The sequence below is a fragment of the Tinamus guttatus genome, unplaced genomic scaffold (genome assembly GCF_059628265.1).
Source record: "Tinamus guttatus ecotype Peru unplaced genomic scaffold, ASM5962826v1 Tinamus_guttatus_pri_ptg000619l, whole genome shotgun sequence".
In the NCBI taxonomy this organism is placed as follows: Eukaryota; Metazoa; Chordata; class Aves; order Tinamiformes; family Tinamidae; genus Tinamus; species Tinamus guttatus.
Genome location: NW_028289153.1, coordinates 803718 through 823350, shown reverse-complemented (window position 1 = coordinate 823350; position 19633 = coordinate 803718). Strand labels below are relative to the sequence as shown.

The window sequence follows — 19633 nt, the reverse complement described above, 5'->3', positions numbered from 1 at the left end:
GCTCCTCAGCACAAGAAGGACATTGAGCTTCTAGAGAGGGTCCCGCACAGAGCCACAAAGATGATGAAGGGACTGGAGCATCTATCATATGAGGAAAGGCTAAATGAGATGGGCATGTTTAGTCTAGAGAAGAGAAGGCTGAGAAGAAATTTGATCAACATGTTCAAGTACCCGAGGGGTGATTGTAGGGAGGATGGGCCAGGCTCTTCTCCGTGGTGGCTGTTGACAGGACAAGGGATAACAGGTGTAAGTTGAAACATCGGAAGTTTAATCTCCACATGAGGAAAAACTTCTTTACTGTGAGGGTGACAGAGCCCTGGAACAGGCTGCCCAGAGAGGTTGTGGAGTCTCCTTCTCCAGAGATTTTCAAAACCCACCTGGATGCCACCTTGTGTCATGTGCTTTAGGTGTCTCTGCTTGAGCAGTGCAGTTGGGCTAGATGATCTCTAGAGGTCCCTTCCAACCTTAACAATTCTGTGATTATGAAAAAGAGCATTACTCAATGCAACACAAAAGCCTCTTTAAAAACTATCATTGTAAGGAATGAATATGGCATTGTTTAAATAGACTAAAAACCTCACACATGAGCAGATCTCAAAATACAGCAAACAGGAAGCCAATAACAAGCATGGCAGAATTTTGCAGTGTCACTTAAAACCAAATTCTCATAAAGCACGTAATATTTTTACTGGTGATCTGCAAGATTACAACAATTCGTCAGTATAATTTGTAAAGAATCAATGCTGCAATGCCCAGCAATGCAGTCTTTGAGTTACCATTAGATATTTTGCTACAAGGCTTTATGCAAAGAGCTCCCATTGCAACATCTACAACCTCTGTGCGATGAGGTTCAGTGCATTTTTTCCTGGCCTTTTAATATAAATTCACAACACCCACTGTCACCTTATCGGGTGTCATGTCCCAGGCAATCTAAAAATCACACAGTCTAAGACCCTTCACAGGTAGTGGGTTACCTTCATCCTACTGCCACTAGGAATTGTGCAACTTCTCTAGAAGATCCGTTGCAAGTCTGTCAGTCCAGACTAAACCAAAAACAGGATATGCTCCTTTTCCTTTGAGGAGGGCTTCTCACTATGCCTTCCACCAGAAGCTCAAAATCTTAATCATGATACAAGATTAAAGACAAGCTTGTTTCTTAGCTTGGATTCAGGCAAAGACAGAAGAGTCAGTATTACCCTAATCACCGACACACTTTATTTTCTTTTTTTCCCCCCTCTTTTCTCCTTAAGGGATTGTGAGAACCAAACAGATACTAAGAATATTGGGGTCTACTCTTACCATAAAGTCTCTTGACTTGGCTGCCTATAGCTGGAACTAGCACCCCGTTCTCCATGTAGCCTTTTGAGGAAGCCACCTGTATCACTCATAAATGAATAAGCACACTGGAGACTAGTGAACTGCATGCCTAGGTGTCTGTCAAACTGCAGTAGTGCTAATAGATAAGGCTCTTCTAAAGCACCCCAGCATCTGTATGCTGCATAAATAAGTCAGTCCCAGACAGCACAATGTAATGTGCATTAATCTTTTTCTCATGAACTCCTCAAAATGCATCATGGTTCTACATCTGGTAACAGGCCTGATCCAAACAGTGTGGGTAGAAGCTACATCCTGCTCTGCAACGCACTCTGCCAGGTAATTCAGGACAGCTCTGTTTCTTCATCCCTGAACACACAGTGGACACGTTTCTTTGCATTGTAATACACCTGCCCGCAGCGCAGACGCGGCTCATCTTGCTGGTACCAGAGCTCTTCACTGAACTCTGGGAAGAAGAAGGCAATTTCTCTGCTGGCTGATGCTGGTGAATCTGTTAGAACAAAGACAAGTGGATACAAAGGGTACCTCAAATAGACTAAGCCTCAGAGTTGAGAATGTAAAGTGCCAGGCTTTGTGTCACCAAAGAAGTGCAAATGGATTCTGCAAAAGTGAGAAAATTATTAACTTTGATTCCCAGAGCAGGAGGTGAGCAAAGACAGAGCAAATAGCACCATTCATGTGTACAGAGCTCCAGTCCTTACCCAGCACTAGCCCTACCTGAGCCATGCGTGGTGTTCCTGGTGTCTGTAAGGCCATAAGTTCCTCGGATGGAGTCCGGCACACAGTTTCGGGCTCGAAATACTTTGGTGGGTCCCATAAGGGATCTCCAGAGGGCGATAGCATTTTCATGAGCCAAGATATAAGCCCACATGGGGCCGCTACGAGAAGGAACAGGGGAGATCAGAAGTAGATAAGGTTACAGCAGGGAACAGCTTCTCTGTTCCCTGTTTTGCTGTATAAACACAGCAAAAGCAAAGCAGCAGGAAAGTGCAACTGGCACATGGTGCTCAGCAGAAGGAGATTCAGGCCAGCCACTTCACCAAACAGTGAGACCACAGTTTAGTAGCAAGGTATTTGCTCCAAGTACCAACTTCCAGAGGACAGTACCCTGAGCTACTGCACAGATCTCTTTGCTGTCACAGCAAGGCTGGTCCCTGGTGCTTCCCTGGCCCTGAGCCCGCCTTCCCTTGAGAGTGCCACAGCGCTGTCTCCTGCGCAGAGACATCCCCCACCGGCAGCCACCCTGCAGGGCACGGGGCTCTCCTTACACACAGAGCTCTCCACCCGCAAAACAAAGCGAGCTCCCTCCTTATGCCCAGCACCGCTGCAGCCCGCAGCCTACCTGGCCATGAACTCCACGAGTCGCTGATAGAAGAACCGCCCTACGGAAGAAACAAGGCCTGAGCGGCGGCCCTGCTCCTCCCTGACCCCCTGCCCGGCACCAGCGAGCGCCTAGGGGAAGCGACGGCTCCGGCTCCCCGCCGGCCCGCGAGTTCCCGGGGGAAGTAGCAGCCCGGCCTACCCGCGTGCTCTCGGTAGAAGCGGCGGCTCTGCTCCCGGCCACAGCGCAGCTCCTTGGCGCGCACGATGAGGAAGCGATGGCTGAGGATGATCTCATGCACGGCCTGCGGACAGAGGCGCAGCGCTGGGACCGACCGGCCGGGCCGGGCCGGGCCGGGCGGAGCCTCGGCCGCCTCTGCTCACCTCCAGCACCAGCGGATGCGCCACCGCATCCGGCTTGAGCAGCGCCAGCGTCAGCTGCAACGGCCTCGCCACCGCCATGCCTGCCGTCGCGCCGGTGACATCATACGGCGGGGCGGGGCCGGAGGAGGGCGGGGCCGTGACGGGGGCGGAGCCGTGAGGGGGCGGGGCTGAGAGTCTTCTCTCGGACGCGGGGCCTGGCCGAGGTCTCGCCCAGAGGCGGGTCCGGAGGCGGGTCCGGAGGCGGGTCCGGAGCTGCGGCCGTGGACGGGGTCTCGCCTGTCGCGTAGCAGCGCGGACGCGGCGGCGGCTCCATGGCGGGCCCAGCGGTAGCGGCAGAGCAGGAGCGAGAGCTGGAGCAGGCCCGGGAGCAGGAGCAGGCCCAGGACGAGGCGGCGGGCGCCGAGGAGGCAGTGAAGATCATCTGCCTGGGCGACAGTGCCGTGGGCAAGTCCAAGTGAGTGTCGGCTGCCGGGCGGGCCTGGGGTGCGGCGCGGCCTAACGCTCCGCTTTGCCCGCAGGCTGCTGGAGAGGTTCCTGCTCGACGGCTTGTATCCTTGGCGAGCGGCGGGCCCGGGGGCAGAGTGGGGGCCCGGGAGGGTCCCGGGGCAGAGCGAGGTCCCTGGGGGGCAGAGTGGGGTCGGGTGGGGGCTCCTAGGGCAGAGCAAGGTCTTAGCGGGGTCCCGGGGAAGAGCGGGGTCCCGGGCGGCGGGTCGCGCTCCCTCTCGCTCCTTGACGTGCCGCAGCCGCCCGCAGCAGCTCTCCACGTTTGCGCTGACGCTCTACCAGCACCGCACCCGCGTGCGCGGGAGGCCGGTGCGTGTGGGTAAGGGCTGGAGCGCGTGGGTAGGGGCCGTGCACGTGGGTAGGAGCCGTGGGGCCGCGCCAGGGTGCGGGGTGCGTGGAGGCGGGGGTGCGCGGGGGGTGACCGGCGTGCAGGATGCGCGGGGTGCGGGGGTCGCGGTGGGAGGCAAGGGACCCTGCAGCGGTTCCTGAGCCACAGGGAAGCGGGAGCACTGGCACCGCGGGCAGCGCGTGGGTGTTTCCTACCTCTGGTGCCAGGCCACTAGGGGCACCAAAGAGGGGACCCGCTCCTTTGCTAGTGTGTTTGTAGGAATGCTGCAGTTAATCAGTCAGCATAACTCCTAGCCAAGCATAAGAAGTTCTAGTTTTCCATGTTCTCATTCTCATGGACTACTTCAAATTAATGAGGTGAAACCCAATAGTGACCCAGAGTAGATGGGCTTGGCTTTGCACCTTGAGTGTAGGTTGCGAGAGATGTAGACCTTGAAAAGTCTTTTTTTTTTTTTTTTTTTTTTTTTTCCGTCTTACAGACTTCTGGGACACAGCTGGACAAGAGAGGTTCCAGAGCATGCATGCATCCTATTATCATAAGGCTCATGCTTGTATCATGGTAAGGGTAGTCTCTCAGCTATGATTTGGTGGGATTTAATTAAGTCATTTATACTACCTTATATTTTTTGTCCCTTCTACTTTCTTAAAAAGATTTCCTATGTTGTACCTTTTTCCCTCACCAGATAGAACCGGTGTAGTTGAGAGTTTTTACCTTGTTTTGTCTTCCTGATGTCATCCTTACTACATTCCCTGAGTTTGTTTTCTTCTATATTTGCTTATGGTAGTCGCTGTGTTTCCAGCAAGGAGGTATCTAAAACTGAACCTGCAGCATGACCTCCTGTCAGAAGTGACAGACAAAGGACATCCCTTTCTGATTCTGCAATGTGACTTTTGGATTATGCAGTACAAAACTATTCTGATGTGTTCTGCAGAGGCACCACATAAGACATGCTTGTCTGATCTTCTGCTCTTTCTGTTTTTACTTATGTGGCAGCTTTCCATATTTACATCTCAAGTCTTGTTTTGGGTTTTTTTTTGTTTGTTTTCATTTTTTTTTCTTTCTAAACCACTTAGGTCTCTTGCACTGTACTGCTGCTCTAACTTTTCCCTATTTGTCATTATTTGCGAACATCAGTCAACTTCACTGATATTTTAATGTAAAGGTTAAATTAGAGGAGCCTCACATCTGACCTTACTTAGCATTATAGATTTCTCTCAGTGCTTGTTCATTGTCATGGGTGGGAGTGCTTGTCATGGTGCAAAATAAGAATGTAAAAGAAATATAGAGATTGTTGACAACATAGTGCAAAGAAATTAGTGACTGCATGGTTAAAGACTTGCTAGGGATTCTCCTTTTTATCTTTCATCCTTTCTACGAAAGGCCAGTTTCTACTGTTGTCCTGCTTAAACAGTTGTAAGTGATTCGTAGGACACTCCAAGGAATGCTACCTCAAATCTTTTAATCCAGTTGGAATACCCTTCTCCAGATCTTCCTTTCATTTGCTGTGTTTGCAGTATTATATCCTTAAATAAAGACTGGGAGAACACAGAACAGGGCAAATTCTGATTCTGTACAAGTGCTTGGTGAAGTGGGTTGATCAGGAACTGTCCTGCTATAGGCCACTTGATAGCTGCTTCTCTTTTGGAAGGTGTTTGACGTTCAGCGGAAAGTCACCTACAAGAACTTGAGCAGCTGGTACAAGGAGCTGAGAGAGTTCCGCCCAGAGATACCTTGTATTGTAGTGGCCAACAAAATTGATGGTGAGTATATATTTTCATCTTCTCAGGGTTATGATGTGGTTCTTTTCTGACTTGGCTGGTGACAAAATGTCATTTGTCTGTTTGGTTCAGATGAGTTCTTGAATATACATTGGTGGGTTTTAGGGCATGACTGATCTTACCTAGTGGAAGATTTTCCTCTAGGATGAGTCAAGATAGCCTTGGATCCACTGACTGTGCAGGGACTCCAAGGCAAATTGACCTGATATGGGAATCCATATTGTAAACACTGCATCTGTGTAGGTGAATCCTGCTCTTAGTTTTTCCATGTGAGAATAGGGAGTGTTTCAGGAAACTCTCTCCCGTGCTTTGTTTGCTGTACTTCACTAATATAAGGAAATAATCAGTCTACAGCTCTTAGCATAGATCCAGCCTGCCAAATCGTTTATCCAGCTTCCTGCTTTCTGCAAGGAGGTAGGGAACATCTCCCTAGGCAATGTTCCCTGGCAAGCTTTTGGAGTCTGAACTACTTCTACTGTTGCTTCCATTAGAAAAGACAGATAGTCTGGAGTCATTCTCCTTATATGTTGGTATACGGACTGTTTTTCTATCAAAACTTTGAGCTAATACTGCTGTCTCAACATGGCCTGTAGGTATCTTGTAGATTTGTTTCATAATTGAAAAAAAAACTTGCCTACTGAGGTTAGAGTAGACAGACCTATATATATATCAGTGGAGCCATTTCTGTGTTGTGAGCCTATCCTTGCTTCACAGGAATATAGGCAATGTGCCATAAAGATAGTGACCACATATGCTTAAAAAGTGCAAAGTGGAGGGAGAGGCATGATTGATATTGGGTCAGATCATGTGGACACAATAAAATTCACATGCGTATATCTGGAAAACATTCACAGCTACACTCAGCAAGTGAACTGCTTTTTTCCTGCTGCAAAGCATTATTCACTTACAGTACATCAGAATCCATCTGTGTTTTAGTTACAAACAACAAAAACTCTTGCCTTTGTGTATTTTCTTGTCAACTGTTTGCTGATGCAGTCACTTTTAAAATCCTCTGAATCTTGAGGAGGACTGTCCTGGCCTAACATTGCAGTGAGGAGACCCTAACTCCTAGATCAGGCTCTCTTCCACCAACCCATGCCTATGCTGTTATTCTGCCTACAGTGTCTACTCTTACGATGATGTCTCAGTGAATGCTTTTTATTTTTTTTCCTCCAGCGGATATGAAGGTGACCCAGAAAAGCTTCAATTTTGCCCGGAAATACAATTTGCCCTTTTACTTTGTGTCTGCTGCAGATGGCACTAATGTAGTGAAGGTAAAACACAGTTATTTGACTCAGGGTCCATGAAAGTTCAATACAGTCCGATGACATAGAGATTGCTGAAGGCACAGATTGCAGAAGAGGGGCTATCACTTCTGGATGGTTACTTATGATGGTTCTGGTAGCTATAGGTTGCTGCAGAATTTTTCCTTAGAGTGTGGAAATAGACAGTTTCCCTGTCTTGATGAAACCCCGCGTCCTTTACTTTGAGTAACAAGCACTCTCCTTTTCATCAGCTCTTCAATGATGCTATTGAACTGGCAATTGTTTACAAACAGAATTCAGGTGATTTCATGGATGAAGTGATGCGAGAGCTAGAGGTAAGAAAACTGTATACTTACTGCACTCTTCCCTCTCCTAAGTGCTTAGCAGCTCTACCCTTTTTCCCCTCAGGGAAAACTGAGAGCATGCATCAAAGGGTGAAACTTTGCTTGCTTGAAGAGAGTTGCTTTATGCTGGTGATACTATGGGGTTTGTGTGTTGCCCATGTCTAGTTTGGAATGGACGAGGTGGTGGTGACACTCAGGAGAGCTCATGCTGTCCTAGACAGAGTTTGTAAATACCACAGCAAAACAGAACATGGTTGTTGCTCTCATGCTTCTCAGAGTTTCTTGTCTTGCTCGTTTTCAGAGCTTTGACCTACAGAAGAAGAGTGAGGACTTCTCAGAAACAGAGGAGAATTGCCCTGAAGAGAAGCCCCCATCCGCTTAACACTTTGGATCCCAAGTTTGTTGTTTCCCATTTCTCTGGATTTCTGGGGTTAGTTAGAGCTGGCTTTCAAGGAGGAAAGTGGTCTTCTCATCCATTTGATACTCTGGTGGTGAACAGCTGGGCCTTTCTCCTTCTTGCAGTGATTGTCTGGGCATGACCTTCCTTGACCTGGCCCTGCTTCCCCTGCACACTGTGGTCAAGGAGAGGGCAAGAAGAGGCACATGGTTGCTGGTTGTGGCATGGTCAGTAGAGGCTGAGCTTGCTGGAAGAGCTGAGCCACTTTTGGATCTGCAGGGAAGAGTCCTGTCAAGATGCTTTAATAGTACCTACTGGAGAAAAAAAAGAAGAACTTTTTATAAAGCTTTGAGCTTGGTTCTGCACTTTTGTTATAGGGCATCCAGTTCCTGCAAAACATGGGTCAAACTGCCCAAGCACCCCATTGCTTTATAGCTTATCTAATGCTACCTCTCCCTCCACCCATTTGGTCTCTGCTGCACTGTTTCTCTGTGTTTCCCTTCCCATTCTGCTATGGAGCAGCCAAATCCAGTGCACTGCTGGACTCAGGGAATTTCTCTTTTAAGGCATGCTAGAGCTGAATGAGGTGGACTCTCAAACCAGAAAGTTTCTCCCACCCTAGTCTGATGCAGATGGCTGCTGCTATTCCAGTGTATGGATCCAAAGGCTTAATATGTATTCCAAAGAGCCAGATACATCCTTAAACATGCACACACATACTCGACTCATATGACTCGCAAAACTGATTAGAACAATTATTAGATAATCACGGATACTGGAGAAGACACCGCTCTTGAACAGCATTCACGTGAACATAACTGAGTTCTTTTCTTCTACAGCTGAAACATGTACAGATACTTGAGAGGAGAATGTTCAGAGGATGGGACCAAACTCCTCTCGATGGTGGCCAGCGACAGAACTAGAGGTAATGGGTACAAACCGAAATACATGAAATTTCGTTGCATATGAGGAAGAACTTCTTTACTCTTAGGGATGCAGAGCACTGGAACAGGCTGCCTAGAGAGGTTGTGGAGTCTCCTTTAGAGATATTGCAAACCCACCTGGATGTGACCCTGTGTCACATGCTCAAGGTGTCCCTGCTTGAGCAGGGGAGTTGGATTGGATAATCTCTAGAGGTCCCTTCCAACCTTAACCATTTTGTGATTCTATGATTGATGTTCATTAGTGAAGCATAAACATTTTCCTTACTTCTTAAACTTGCAAGCAGCTCACTTCCTCGATCACTTGAATATTACCATTAAGGCTAATTAAGGACACTCAGCCTTTCTAATATCCATACCCAGATGCCAGACTACTTAGTCATCAGTTCAGACCTTGGGCTTTTCCAGATGTGCCTCTCATCTTGTCTATGTGCTCTTCTAACTTGACATTTGCTTGTGAATTGCACATGCACAGAGGGATCCTCCCAGTACCTGGCCCTAGATGCCTGGTGTTTCCAACTCCTGGCTCCCAGGCCAGTGGGACCCTAAGACCTGTGTTCTGTTTTCCTGGTGCTGGCAGGCAGGCCTTTTGACACACACACACACAGGGAACGGAGCAGAGCTACACAGAAAATGATTTCAAATAGATTTTATAAAAAAGCTAACAGACTGCTGATTAGCTGCAAAGCTCAGGTAGTTGAGCAGTCTGTTTATGTATGACTGGCGTTTTTATTCCCCCACACTCTCCATTTTCCCGTTCTTATACTTCCCCTTCATCTCCCTTGACCTCTTCCTTTCTCCACTGTAGTCTTCTTCCAAATAACCCACAGCCAGTAGCTTTTTCCTGTTGGCTCCCAGTTTTCACAGAATCACACAATGGTTAAGGTTGGAAGGGACCTCTAGAGATCACCTAGTAAAACCCCTCTGCACAAGCAGGGACACCCAGAGCACGTGGCACAGGGTGGCATCCAGGCAGGTTTTGAAGATCTCCAGAAAAGGAGACTCCACAGCCTCTCTGGGCAGCCTGTTCCAGGGCTCTGTCACCCTCACAGTAAAGAAGTTATTCATAACATGGAAATGGAACTTCCTGTGTTGTAACTTGCACCCGTTACGCCTTCTCTGTCACTGGCCACCACGGAGAAGAGTTTGGCCCCATCCTCCCTACATTCACCCCTCAGGTACTTGCACATGTTGATGAGATCTCCTCTCAATCTTCTCTTCTGTAGGCTAAACAGGTCCAGCTTGCTTAGTCTTTCCTCATACGATAGATGCTGCAGTCCCTTCATCATCTTTGTGGCACTGTGCGGGACCCTCTCAAGAAGCTTAATGTCCTTCTTGTACTGGGGGGCCCAGAACTGCACTCAATACTCCAGGTGTGACCTCACCAGAGCTGAGGAGAGGGGGAGGATCCCCTCCCTCAACCTGTTGGCAACACTTCTGTGATGTGGGGCAGGATCTCATTGGCCTTCTTGGCCACGAGGGCACGTTGCTGCCTCACGGTTAACTTGTTGTCAACCAGGACTCCCAGATCCCTCTCTGTGGAGCTGCTTTCCAGTAGGTCAACCCCTAATCTGTACTGGTGCCGGGGTTATTCTCCCCTAAGTGCAGGACCCCTGCGGGACACCACTGACCACAGGCTTCCAACTAGACTGGGCCCATTTATCTGCACCCTCTGGGCTCTGCCATCCAGCCACTCCTCAATCCACTTCACTGTCCACTTGTCCAGTCCACACTTCCTGAGTTTTCCTATGAGGACGTTATGGCATACAGTGTCGAAAGCCTTCCTGAAGTCAAGGTAGACAACACCCACGGCTCTCCCATCGTCCATCCAGCCGGTCACCTCATTGTAGAAGGCTATCAGGTTCGTCAGACAAGACTTCCCCTTGGTGAATCCATGCTAACTACTCCTGATCACCTTCTTTTCCTTGACATACCTAGAGATGGTCTCTAGGATGAGCTGCTCCATCACCTTTCCAGGGCAACTCTTTGCCTTTGTGGGCAACTGGCTGCACACAGGCTCACTTTTCAGGTGCTATCTGTGGAAATCCCAGCCATGCCCTCAAGATGGAACTGGACTGAGGCAAGGTCAGCTCTGAGAGTAGGCAAATTTATTTCTAGAATTGAGTAAAGGTTCAGGGTTTGTGGTCAGTCGCAAGGTTAGGGGAGGTGGGCAGGGCAGCACAAGCCTTTGGCCCTGGGGTTCTTCTGGCTCAATGGGCGTTGCCAGAGGAGAAAATGGTTACCACACGCTGCCCCGGATCCCGTTTGTCCTGCTCAGGGCTTTTTTCCCTTTAGGATGCTTAGCAGCTGCTGCACCCCAGTAAAAAATTCCACAAGCTTGTGGGTTGGGTATGGGCAGGGATCAGGCTGGACTGACTGTGTTGGCACTGGCTTATGGTATTGGCTGTAGCCAGAGTATGAATGGCCCCATTTCCGTAATGATTCTTGCCGTGACTGTTTTGGCCTTGGCCTAGGGAGTTGGCTGAAACCAGAGGATGAACGACTCCATCTCCGTGATGATTCTTGCAGTGTGCTTATGTGGCTCAAGATCCAGTTGTAATACCGCTGAACAGCGCTGTAGACTCCGGGTTGTTGCATTCTTGCGCAGCCATATCCCCAGCTGGTGACACCAACAAGCCAATAGTACTCGCCAACTGGATCTTTGCATACGAGGGGGCCACCGCTGTCACCCTGCAGTGCAGGAGAGAAGTGTGAGGTGTTGCTTGGTGGGTTGTATGGGGGATTGTGGCAGGGCTCTCCCTGCCGTTGTGCTCTGGCGTGTTGTCCTTTCCTACCTGGCAAGTGTCGATGCCACCTTCCTGATAGCCAGCACACACGTGAGTGTCCACGATGACCCCTGCGTACCATTCGCTGCTGTTGCAGATGTGGTTGTCAATGAGGTGGACAGGGGCCTCCTGAAGGATGTGAGGTGCTTCTAGAGCTGTGCCTATAAAAAGGAATCGGCATCTGGCAGCTCGTTGCTGTTTCTGCATCCCTGTGTGGCTGAACACCTTCCCCAAGTCCTGGCTTTGGGTCTTGAGGGGCTTCCCTTCTGTCTTGCTTTGGGTAATGGGCTAAGGCCATCTCTCTACAAGTGTACGTCCCATTGGCTTCTCCTGGTAGCCCAGTCCCACCTCGACAGCACGCTGTGCCTGCCCTTGGGGAACACCAGCACTTGTTGGGAACTCACCTCCTTCGAACGTGGCACCCCAACCACCGACGTAGCAAGGTGACAGCCCTGGCACTTGTAGCGCGTTATCAGGGACACATGCCACCTGTACATAATGGCCGCACTGCACAGGTTGGTCCAGCTGCAGCAGTGCAATGTCGTTTAGCTCTGTGATTGGATCGTAATGTTCATGCATAATTAGCCGCTTAAGATGGCGCACTTGGCCCTCAGGGCCCAGCTGTTGCAAATCGGAGGTACCAGCCACCACGCGCCACATCTCAAAATGGCTGGAAGGGAGATGGAGAGAGGGGTTAGAGAGGGCAGAGCCAGGGTATCAGCCTGTCTTGTGTGGATGTCCCGGGTCCTTGAGCCACCTTACCTGCCGCGTACGAAGCAGTGAGCTGCTGTGAGGACCCACTGGGAGGTGATGAGAGATCCTCCACAAAGGTGTCCAGTACCTATTCCCCAGGGGACCTGGATGCTGACAATCCAGGGCCAGGAGCCTGGCTGAGCATCCCAACCACCCACAACACGCATCCCGCTGTAGTAGAAAGACTCAGCACGGGTTCCGCAGCCCTGTCTGTAAGCAGAAAGTGGTTAGTGCAGTGCTCGTTGGCTCCCTGTTCCCCTCACGTGGAGGGTCCTCCTGCTCCCTCCCCAGGAGGTAGCATGTGGACAGCATGGGCAAGGCAGCCACAGCCCTGCAGCAGGATGTGCAGGGTACTGGAGAGGGCTGAGCCCCCTGCCCTGGGCCAGATGCCTCCTGTGCAGCCCTGGGCCACCAGGCTCCCTGTGGGGCTCTCCCAAAGCCTTGGGCCACTTACAGACAGGTGTCATATGCGTCCTGTGTGGGCCAGCACGCGGCCAGCACCAAGAGGAAGGGAAACAACCTCATCTTCGCCAGTAGCATGAGGCAGCTGCTGGTCGCGCCGAGTGGCAGCGGAGCCGGTTCCGGCAGTGTCCGTTGGGCTGGTGCCGTGTCACTGAGCCCATGTCACAGAGCAGCTGGTTCCAGAGCACTGGGCTCCTGGTGGGGCCCACGCCAACAGCGGGGTTGGGGCCCGGGATGTGAATGGGAGCGAGGCAGCCGCTCTGGGCGCTGCGATGGGGTGTGATAGGCAGCCCCGCTGGACACGGCAGGGGTGGGGATGAGGGTGCATGGCCAGGGCAGAGTGCTGCCTCTGCTAAGGTTGCTTCTGGCTGTGGCAGGCACACAGAGATGGTCGTGTAGAAGAGGTCCAGCACACCCAGATGACAGCAGTCATTTACACAAAACAGTCAAAGGCACATGCAGCGCAGTCCTGCCTGGCCACATTATACTAACACCATGTGGCAGGATTTATGTACTCACTGTTGACGAGCAATAGCGCCGTTCTGGTTCAGCACAGCCCGGGGTCGCAGAGCTGCTGAGTCCCTTGGTGTCTGCATGCAGTGCTCTAACAATACCAGGGTTAGGTGTTAACTACACCTCACACCTCAGCAGAGATGGGCAGGAGCTTGAGGTGCGCCCATGGCTGACCGCTGAACGCCTCCAATGGAAGAAGAGTCAGAGGAGATGGGCAAGAGTGAGGTGCCCATGAAGTTCACGAGTAACGAAGGATGTGACTGACCGCAGTGTTTGCTGACTTTATTTCAACACAAAGAGGACTGGAAGGTGGCCTTTTCCTTTTTACAAGAACAACTATGTCAAATGCTTGCATCAACTGACTGCCTCTCAGTTGAGTGGATGAACTGGTGTAAAGGCTTTTCCCTGAGTTCATCCAAAGAGATTGAATGTCTCCCTGAGTTAGCCAGAACAGCATGGGGGAAGTGTGTAGGTGGCTCAGCTCAACATAGAGTATAAAAGCTGAACAACTAACAAAAGGAACCCTGTTCAAAGATCCACAACTAGTGGGGAGACACGGGAGCTACCTCAGTAAGCAGGGTACACACGTCTTTGCCAACAGGTTGGCAGGCCTGGTTAGGAGGGCTTTAAACTAGGCAAGATGGGGAAGGGGAGAGTTCCAGTCAGGGTAACGTGGCTCAAGTCGGGATGCCTCCTGTGGGGAAGAGCATATGTGACAGGACTATGGAGGATCCTCTTGCACCTCTCCTGCACGCTCACTTACCTCCCTGAAATGCCTGTACACCAGTGCATGCAGCATGGGGAATAAACAGGAGGAACTGCAGAAGTGTTTGCTATCACAGGGCCTGTTTTGCCAATCGGCGGGTGGGGCAAAAAGAACCGGACACCAATGGAAAGAACTTTCTTGTTTTACTATTAATATTAAGGCAGTACAGAATGATACATTTAACAAAACAAAACAATAAGCTCACTATGCGCTCGGTTTTAGCAACAGACAAAATAAGCAAGGTAACGCACCTAGCCATTGCTATACAAGAAAGAGCATAGTGATTAAGAAAAAGATACATCAGCAATTGCCTAAATACGTTACCATCATGCAGATCCGCAGTGGCTGGGGAGCCCCTGTTGCAGCGAGGATTTGGAGGAACTTCACAACAATTGGGAGGTCTTACATGGTGCATCCACCCATAAGCAAGGTCTCCTAAGTCGCAGCAAGAGGGTCCAGCTTTTATAGAGCCTCATCAGCAAATCATGATAACTGGCATTTTCTTGGTGAGCGGTAACATCTGGTGGGGTCTACTTTCCCTATCATCCGGGACTGGGACTTGGCCAGAGCCCAGGCCTTGGATGGGAGGGTTCCCCTCAAGGTCAAAAAGAGCTGCACAGGAGCCCACAAAGGCTACAGTTTAATAAGCCTATGCACAGGTTAGCATAAGCAGTCCATAGTAGCATAAGCCACTAACAAATAAAGAAGGACTCGCTGGAAATGGGAAGGTCGGGGGTAGCTGTGGCTGCTGTGGAGTTCAGGATCCAGCCAGGAGGAAGCAGGGCAATAAGTAGGACCGCAGCCCTGGACTTCAGAGGAGGGGGTTGGCCTCTTCAGAGACCTACTTGGAGGAATCCCATGGGTTAGAGGCCTGGAAGGAAGAAGGGGTCCAAGAGAGCTACTTCACATTCCAGCATCACTTCCTCCAAGTTCAAGACCGGTGCACCCCTATGAGTAAGAAATGAGGCAGAGGGGACATGAGACCTGTGTGCATGAGCATGGGGCTCTGGGCAAAACTCAAACAGAAGAAGGCAGCATATAGAATGTGGAAAAAGGAGCAGGCTCCCTTGGGAGGAGTATAGGAATGCTGTCACGGTGTGCAGGGATGTGACGAGGAAGGCTAAGGTGCACCTGGCATTAAATCTGGCAAGGGATGTCAAGGACCACAAGAACCGGACAGACTGGACAACTGGGCGGTGAGAAACCTCATGAAGTTCAACAAGGGCTAGCGCAAGCTCCTGCACCTGGGGAGGAATAACCCCTTTAGCATCAGTACAGGCTGGGGACTGACCCTCTGGAGAGCAGCTCTGCGGAGAAGGACCTGGGCAACATGGTGGACGACAAGTTGACCATGAGGCAGCAGGTGCCCTCGTGGCCAAGAAGGCCAATGGGATCTTGGGGTGCATTAAGAAGAGCGTCTCCAGCAGGTCGAGGGAGGGGATCCTGCCCCTCTGCTCAGCCCTGGTGAGGCCACATCTGGAGTATTGTGTCCAGTTCTGGGATCCCCAGTACAAGAGGGACGTGGAACTACTGGAGAGAGTCCAGCGCAGGGCTACGGGGATGAGGAGGGGCCTGGAACATCTGCCCTATGAGGAAAGGCTGAGAGAGCTGGGCCCATACAGCCTGAAGAAAAGAAGGCTGAGAGGGGACCTGATCAGTGTCTATAAGTACCTCAAGGGAGGGAGGACGACGGGGCCAGGCTCTTTTCAGTGGCAGCCAGCGATAGGACAAGAGGAAACGGCCACAAACTGAAGCATCATAATTTCCACAGGAACTTAAGCAAAATATTCTTGACAGTGAGGGTGCCAGAGCGTTGGAGCAGGCTGCCAAAAGAGGAGGTGGAATCTCCTTCTCTGGAGATCTTCAAAATCCGCCAAAATCCCAAGCCCTGTGTCATCTCGTGGGTCTTGTCCCATAACTCCATTACCCAGCTGGGGTGTTTGCTGTGCCCAGGTGAGTGCAGCAGCTGGGTGTGTCTCTGGCAGGTTGTGGAGCAGCCCCTCTCCCCTCTCCCCAGCATACGCACTACCCGCAGTTTGCAAGCCGGGAGTTCACAGGGCGGTCGCGTCGGGGGCCCTTTGGTGATGCTCTCCTGGAGTTCGATGCCTCGGTGGGACACTTGCTGCAGGTGCTGGAGGACAGTGGTCTAACAAACAGGACGCTGGTGTTTTTCACCTCTGACAATGGGTGAGTGCGAATGTCCTGGTTGGTAAGATCCTCCTGCCTTGGTGTGGAGGAGCTGCGATGAGACCTTGGGTGGCTGGGGCACAGGTGTTGCGGGTTGGCATTGCCAAGAGAGATCCTAGTGACCTGGAATGAGGCTGGGGGTGAAGGTTGCTCTGGATAGGACCTGTTACATGAACCCTTTGCCCCTGGGAGCCAGCTGTGCTTCTTGCCATGGACAGAAGCTCCACGGGCCTGGGGCCGGGGTGTGCTGCTGTGATGCCTCCCAGTCTCTTTCCTGTGTTGGTGGCCTTGGTCTCTAGTGTCCTGCTTGGCTATCTGGCACTCCTTGGCCTCCTCAGCCCATCCTGCCTGTTTGAAAGGCTCAGCAGGGTGGCAGGGCTGCACATTGGTGCCTTGTCAGTGTGGCAGCGTGGCCCCACTGTGAGCATTAGGGAGGGGGTAGTGTGGAGCTGCAAGACTGACGGGAGCTGGTTCCTCCCTCTTTGCTCGCAGCCCTTCCACCATGCGGATGGCCCGTGGGGGCAGCTCTGGCCTTCTGAGGTGTGGGAAGGGAACAACATATGAAGGTGGCATGCGGGAACCAGCAGTGGCTTATTGGCCGGGCCGCATCACTCCAGGTGAGACCTGGCCCCGCTCTCCTCTTGCGTGCTGAGGCGGGGCTGTTGTTGCAATTGAGCTCTCCTGGGACCGGTGGAGGAGGGGAGAGAGGTGGTGATGAGGATGGGCATGGGAATGGGATGAGATGCTTGAGCCTCTCCTTGTGCCTTGCTGTGGTGGCAGGAGTGACCCATGAGCTGGCGAGCACCCTGGACATCCTGCCAACACTGACTGCTCTGGCTGGAGCAGCTCTCCCCAGCGTTGCCCTGGACGGCTACGACTTGAGTCCAGTGCTGTTTGGCTCAGGGAAGGTGAGTTTGTTGGGCCAGTTATGGCTAGTGCAGCGCATAGAGGTGGGGTGTGGGAAAGGAGCCTTCTGCCTGGTTAGTAGCCCCAGCCTGAGGGCCTGGGGAGAGCCATGAGCTGAGAGATTTTCTGGTCTTGGGCCAGGCCTGTGCCATGCCATGGAGTTCCCGGGCGTCCCCAGCCTGCTTCGAGGCGTGCTGTAGCAACTGCTGTGTGTTGCCAAGCCAAACGCCCAGGGCTGCAGTGCCAGGACAGAGCCCCGATTTCTCTGAGTTGGGAGCAAATAGGATGCTGCTGCTCGGTGCTGCCTTTGCTCCATCCTGCCTGCGGTATCAGGGCTTCTGTATGACTCCCTACGGTCTCTACGTGGTCCTGTCCCAGCCTCTCTTCCAGCCTCAGTGCTGTGCAGGTGACCTCATCTCGTTTGCTCCCCGCAGAGTCCCCGTCAGACAATGTTCTACTACCTGCCGGCCCCTGATGAGCTGCACGGGCCCTTTGCAGTCAGGCTTGGGAAGTACAAGGCCCATTACTTCACACAAGGTCAGCACTGCCTCCTCTTTTCTACATGGGTGGCTTGGCGCAGTGTGGTTTGGCTGCCCAAAGCTCAATGGGAGGAAACTGAGCTGCGCTTGGGGACTTCTTTTGCAGGCTCCTTTCACAGTGATACTACCCCTGACCAGGCTTGCCATGGATTGACTCCGCTGACTCCCCATGTGCCCCCGCTGCTCTTTGATCTGGAGTCGGACCCTGCTGAGCACTACGATTTGGTGCAGGGTGGCGCAGGGCAAGAAGTTCTGCAAGTGCTGGAGGAGATCAAACTGCAGAAGGCGCTTTCTGAACAGCGCATGGAGTTTGGAGAAAGCCAGATCGGGAAGGGCAGAGACCCTGCCCTGCAGCCCTGCTGCATCCCAGACTGCACCCCCAAGCCCTCCTGCTGCCACTGCTCCTAGCCCTGTGCCTCCCCAGCCCCTTCACACTCCGACCTTGTCCCCAAACTCTGCAGAGCCCTCTGCTAAGCAAACTCAGCTGTAGTGCAGCCTCGAGCCTTGGTTCAGTGCCACCCGGGACTATGGGGTACTGCTGTGGGGAGCCGCATGTGTGGAAGTTCAGTGGGCCTTGCACTCCCCAGTGGATCTCTCGGCCAAGGTCTCCTTGCAGGGGGAAAAAAGGGATTTGCTCAGGAAGGGTCCGTAATACAGCATCATCTCCCGAGTCCACATAAGAAAACACGATGAAGCAAAGGGCATGCCACTCTATTCTCAAATTACAACCTGCTCGGGGGGGGGGGGGGTGTTTGCGAGGGCAGCCTCAGTGGGAACAGACATGGGAGGTACTGCACAACCACTGGACAGGGATTATGAGCACCCAGTTTTGCAGGGATCAGGCTGGGCTGACTGTGTTGGCCGTGGCCTAGGGAGTTGGCTGAAACCAGAGGATGAACGACTCCATCTCCGTGATGATTCTTGCAGTGTGCTTATGTGGCTCAAGATCCAGTTGTAATACCGCTGAACAGCGCTGTAGACTCCGGGTTGTTGCATTCTTGCGCAGCCATATCCCCAGCTGGTGACACCAACAAGCCAATAGTACTCGCCAACTGGATCTTTGCATACGAGGGGGCCACCGCTGTCACCCTGCAGTGCAGGAGAGAAGTGCGAGGTGTTGCTTGGTGGGTTGTATGGGGGATTGTGGCAGGGCTCTCCCTGCCGTTGTGCTCTGGCGTGCTGTCCTTTCCTACCTGGCAAGTGTCGATGCCACCTTCCTGATAGCCAGCACACACGTGAGTGTCCACGATGACCCCTGCGTACCATTCGCTGCTGTTGCAGATGTGGTTGTCAATGAGGTGGACAGGGGCCTCCTGAAGGATGTGAGGTGCTTCTAGAGCTGTGCCTATAAAAAGGAATCGGCATCTGGCAGCTCGTTGCTGTTTCTGCATCCCTGTGTGGCTGAACACCTTCCCCAAGTCCTGGCTTTGGGTCTTGAGGGGCTTCCCTTCTGTCTTGCTTTGGGTAATGGGCTAAGGCCATCTCTCTACAAGTGTACGTCCCATTGGCTTCTCCTGGTAGCCCAGTCCCACCTCGACAGCACGCTGTGCCTGCCCTTGGGGAACACCAGCACTTGTTGGGAACTCACCTCCTTCGAACATGGCACCCCAACCACCGACGTAGCAAGGTGACAGCCCTGGCACTTGTAGCGCGTTATCAGGGACACATGCCACCTGTACATAATGGCCGCACTGCACAGGTTGGTCCAGCTGCAGCAGTGCAATGTCGTTTAGCTCTGTGATTGGATCGTAATGTTCATGCATAATTAGCCGCTTAAGATGGCGCACTTGGCCCTCAGGGCCCAGCTGTTGCAAATCGGAGGTACCAGCCACCACGCGCCACATCTCAAAATGGCTGGAAGGGAGATGGAGAGAGGGGTTAGAGAGGGCAGAGCCAGGGTATCAGCCTGTCTTGTGTGGATGTCCCGGGTCCTTGAGCCACCTTACCTGCCGCGTACGAAGCAGTGAGCTGCTGTGAGGACCCACTGGGAGGTGATGAGAGATCCTCCACAAAGGTGTCCAGTACCTATTCCCCAGGGGACCTGGATGCTGACAATCCAGGGCCAGGAGCCTGGCTGAGCATCCCAACCACCCACAACACGCAT

General features: G+C 52.1%; 5 protein-coding genes across 5 annotated transcripts; 2 read left to right on the top strand and 3 right to left on the bottom strand.

Moving 5' to 3' along the window:
• Positions 1-1551: 1551 nt before the first annotated feature.
• Positions 1552-3123, bottom strand: NME6 (NME/NM23 nucleoside diphosphate kinase 6). The gene is made up of 5 exons (XM_088535243.1): positions 3040-3123; positions 2858-2960; positions 2678-2717; positions 2053-2213; positions 1552-1825 (listed from the first exon to the last, which is right to left on the bottom strand). Exons 1-5 carry the CDS (start codon positions 3115-3117, stop codon positions 1659-1661), a joined length of 549 nt encoding a protein of 182 aa, XP_088391369.1. The 5' UTR covers positions 3118-3123; the 3' UTR covers positions 1552-1658.
• Positions 3124-3350: 227 nt separating this feature from the next.
• On the top strand, positions 3351-7676 carry LOC104571158 (rab-like protein 2A). Its single transcript, XM_088535236.1, has 8 exons — positions 3351-3493; positions 3558-3587; positions 3783-3862; positions 4371-4450; positions 5541-5652; positions 6847-6944; positions 7187-7270; positions 7581-7676. Exons 1-8 carry the CDS (start codon positions 3351-3353, stop codon positions 7659-7661), a joined length of 708 nt encoding a protein of 235 aa, XP_088391362.1. The 3' UTR covers positions 7662-7676.
• Positions 7677-10883: 3207 nt separating this feature from the next.
• LOC104571162 (acrosin-like) lies at positions 10884-12323 on the bottom strand. Its single transcript, XM_088535197.1, has 5 exons — positions 12166-12323; positions 11808-12073; positions 11413-11558; positions 11145-11308; positions 10884-11081 (listed from the first exon to the last, which is right to left on the bottom strand). The coding sequence occupies exons 1-5, from the start codon at positions 12321-12323 to the stop codon at positions 10892-10894; spliced, it is 924 nt and encodes a 307-aa protein (XP_088391323.1). The 3' UTR covers positions 10884-10891.
• Positions 12324-13320: 997 nt separating this feature from the next.
• LOC148592315 (arylsulfatase A-like) lies at positions 13321-17984 on the top strand. The gene is made up of 6 exons (XM_088535235.1): positions 13321-13375; positions 15883-16084; positions 16577-16701; positions 16865-16992; positions 17425-17527; positions 17636-17984. The coding sequence occupies exons 1-6, from the start codon at positions 13321-13323 to the stop codon at positions 17935-17937; spliced, it is 915 nt and encodes a 304-aa protein (XP_088391361.1). The 3' UTR covers positions 17938-17984.
• Positions 17985-18342: 358 nt separating this feature from the next.
• Positions 18343-19633, bottom strand: LOC148592314 (acrosin-like). Its single transcript, XM_088535234.1, has 4 exons — positions 19476-19633; positions 19118-19383; positions 18723-18868; positions 18343-18618 (listed from the first exon to the last, which is right to left on the bottom strand). The coding sequence occupies exons 1-4, from the start codon at positions 19631-19633 to the stop codon at positions 18343-18345; spliced, it is 846 nt and encodes a 281-aa protein (XP_088391360.1).

Bases quoted from the DNA above. Each gene is read 5' to 3' on its own strand.
- NME6 (XM_088535243.1), bottom strand. From the start codon at position 3,117: ATGGCGGTGGCGAGGCCGTTGCAGCTGACGCTGGCGCTGCTCAAGCCG. The intron at 2,961-3,039 runs GTGAGCAGAGGC...CTCTGTCCGCAG, and splicing joins CGCATCCGCTGGTGCTGGAG to GCCGTGCATGAGATCATCCT. The intron at 1,826-2,052 runs GTAGGGCTAGTG...TTGTTCTAACAG, and splicing joins GAACACCACGCATGGCTCAG to ATTCACCAGCATCAGCCAGC.
- LOC104571158 (XM_088535236.1), top strand. From the start codon at position 3,351: ATGGCGGGCCCAGCGGTAGCGGCAGAGCAGGAGCGAGAGCTGGAGCAG. The intron at 4,451-5,540 runs GTAAGGGTAGTC...CTCTTTTGGAAG, and splicing joins AGGCTCATGCTTGTATCATG to GTGTTTGACGTTCAGCGGAA. The intron at 5,653-6,846 runs GTGAGTATATAT...TTTTTCCTCCAG, and splicing joins AGTGGCCAACAAAATTGATG to CGGATATGAAGGTGACCCAG.
- LOC104571162 (XM_088535197.1), bottom strand. From the start codon at position 12,323: ATGCGTGTTGTGGGTGGTTGGGATGCTCAGCCAGGCTCCTGGCCCTGG. The intron at 11,309-11,412 runs GTAGGAAAGGAC...CCTGCACTGCAG, and splicing joins GTGGCATCGACACTTGCCAG to GGTGACAGCGGTGGCCCCCT. The intron at 11,082-11,144 runs GCAAGAATCATC...CCCTAGGCCAAG, and splicing joins TTGAGCCACATAAGCACACT to GCCAAAACAGTCACGGCAAG.
- LOC148592315 (XM_088535235.1), top strand. From the start codon at position 13,321: ATGGAAGAAGAGTCAGAGGAGATGGGCAAGAGTGAGGTGCCCATGAAG. The intron at 16,085-16,576 runs GTGAGTGCGAAT...CTTTGCTCGCAG, and splicing joins TTTTTCACCTCTGACAATGG to CCCTTCCACCATGCGGATGG. The intron at 16,993-17,424 runs GTGAGTTTGTTG...TGCTCCCCGCAG, and splicing joins TGCTGTTTGGCTCAGGGAAG to AGTCCCCGTCAGACAATGTT.
- LOC148592314 (XM_088535234.1), bottom strand. From the start codon at position 19,633: ATGCGTGTTGTGGGTGGTTGGGATGCTCAGCCAGGCTCCTGGCCCTGG. The intron at 19,384-19,475 runs GTAAGGTGGCTC...TCTCCCTTCCAG, and splicing joins CACTGCTTCGTACGCGGCAG to CCATTTTGAGATGTGGCGCG. The intron at 18,869-19,117 runs GTGAGTTCCCAA...TTATAGGCACAG, and splicing joins GGGTGCCATGTTCGAAGGAG to CTCTAGAAGCACCTCACATC.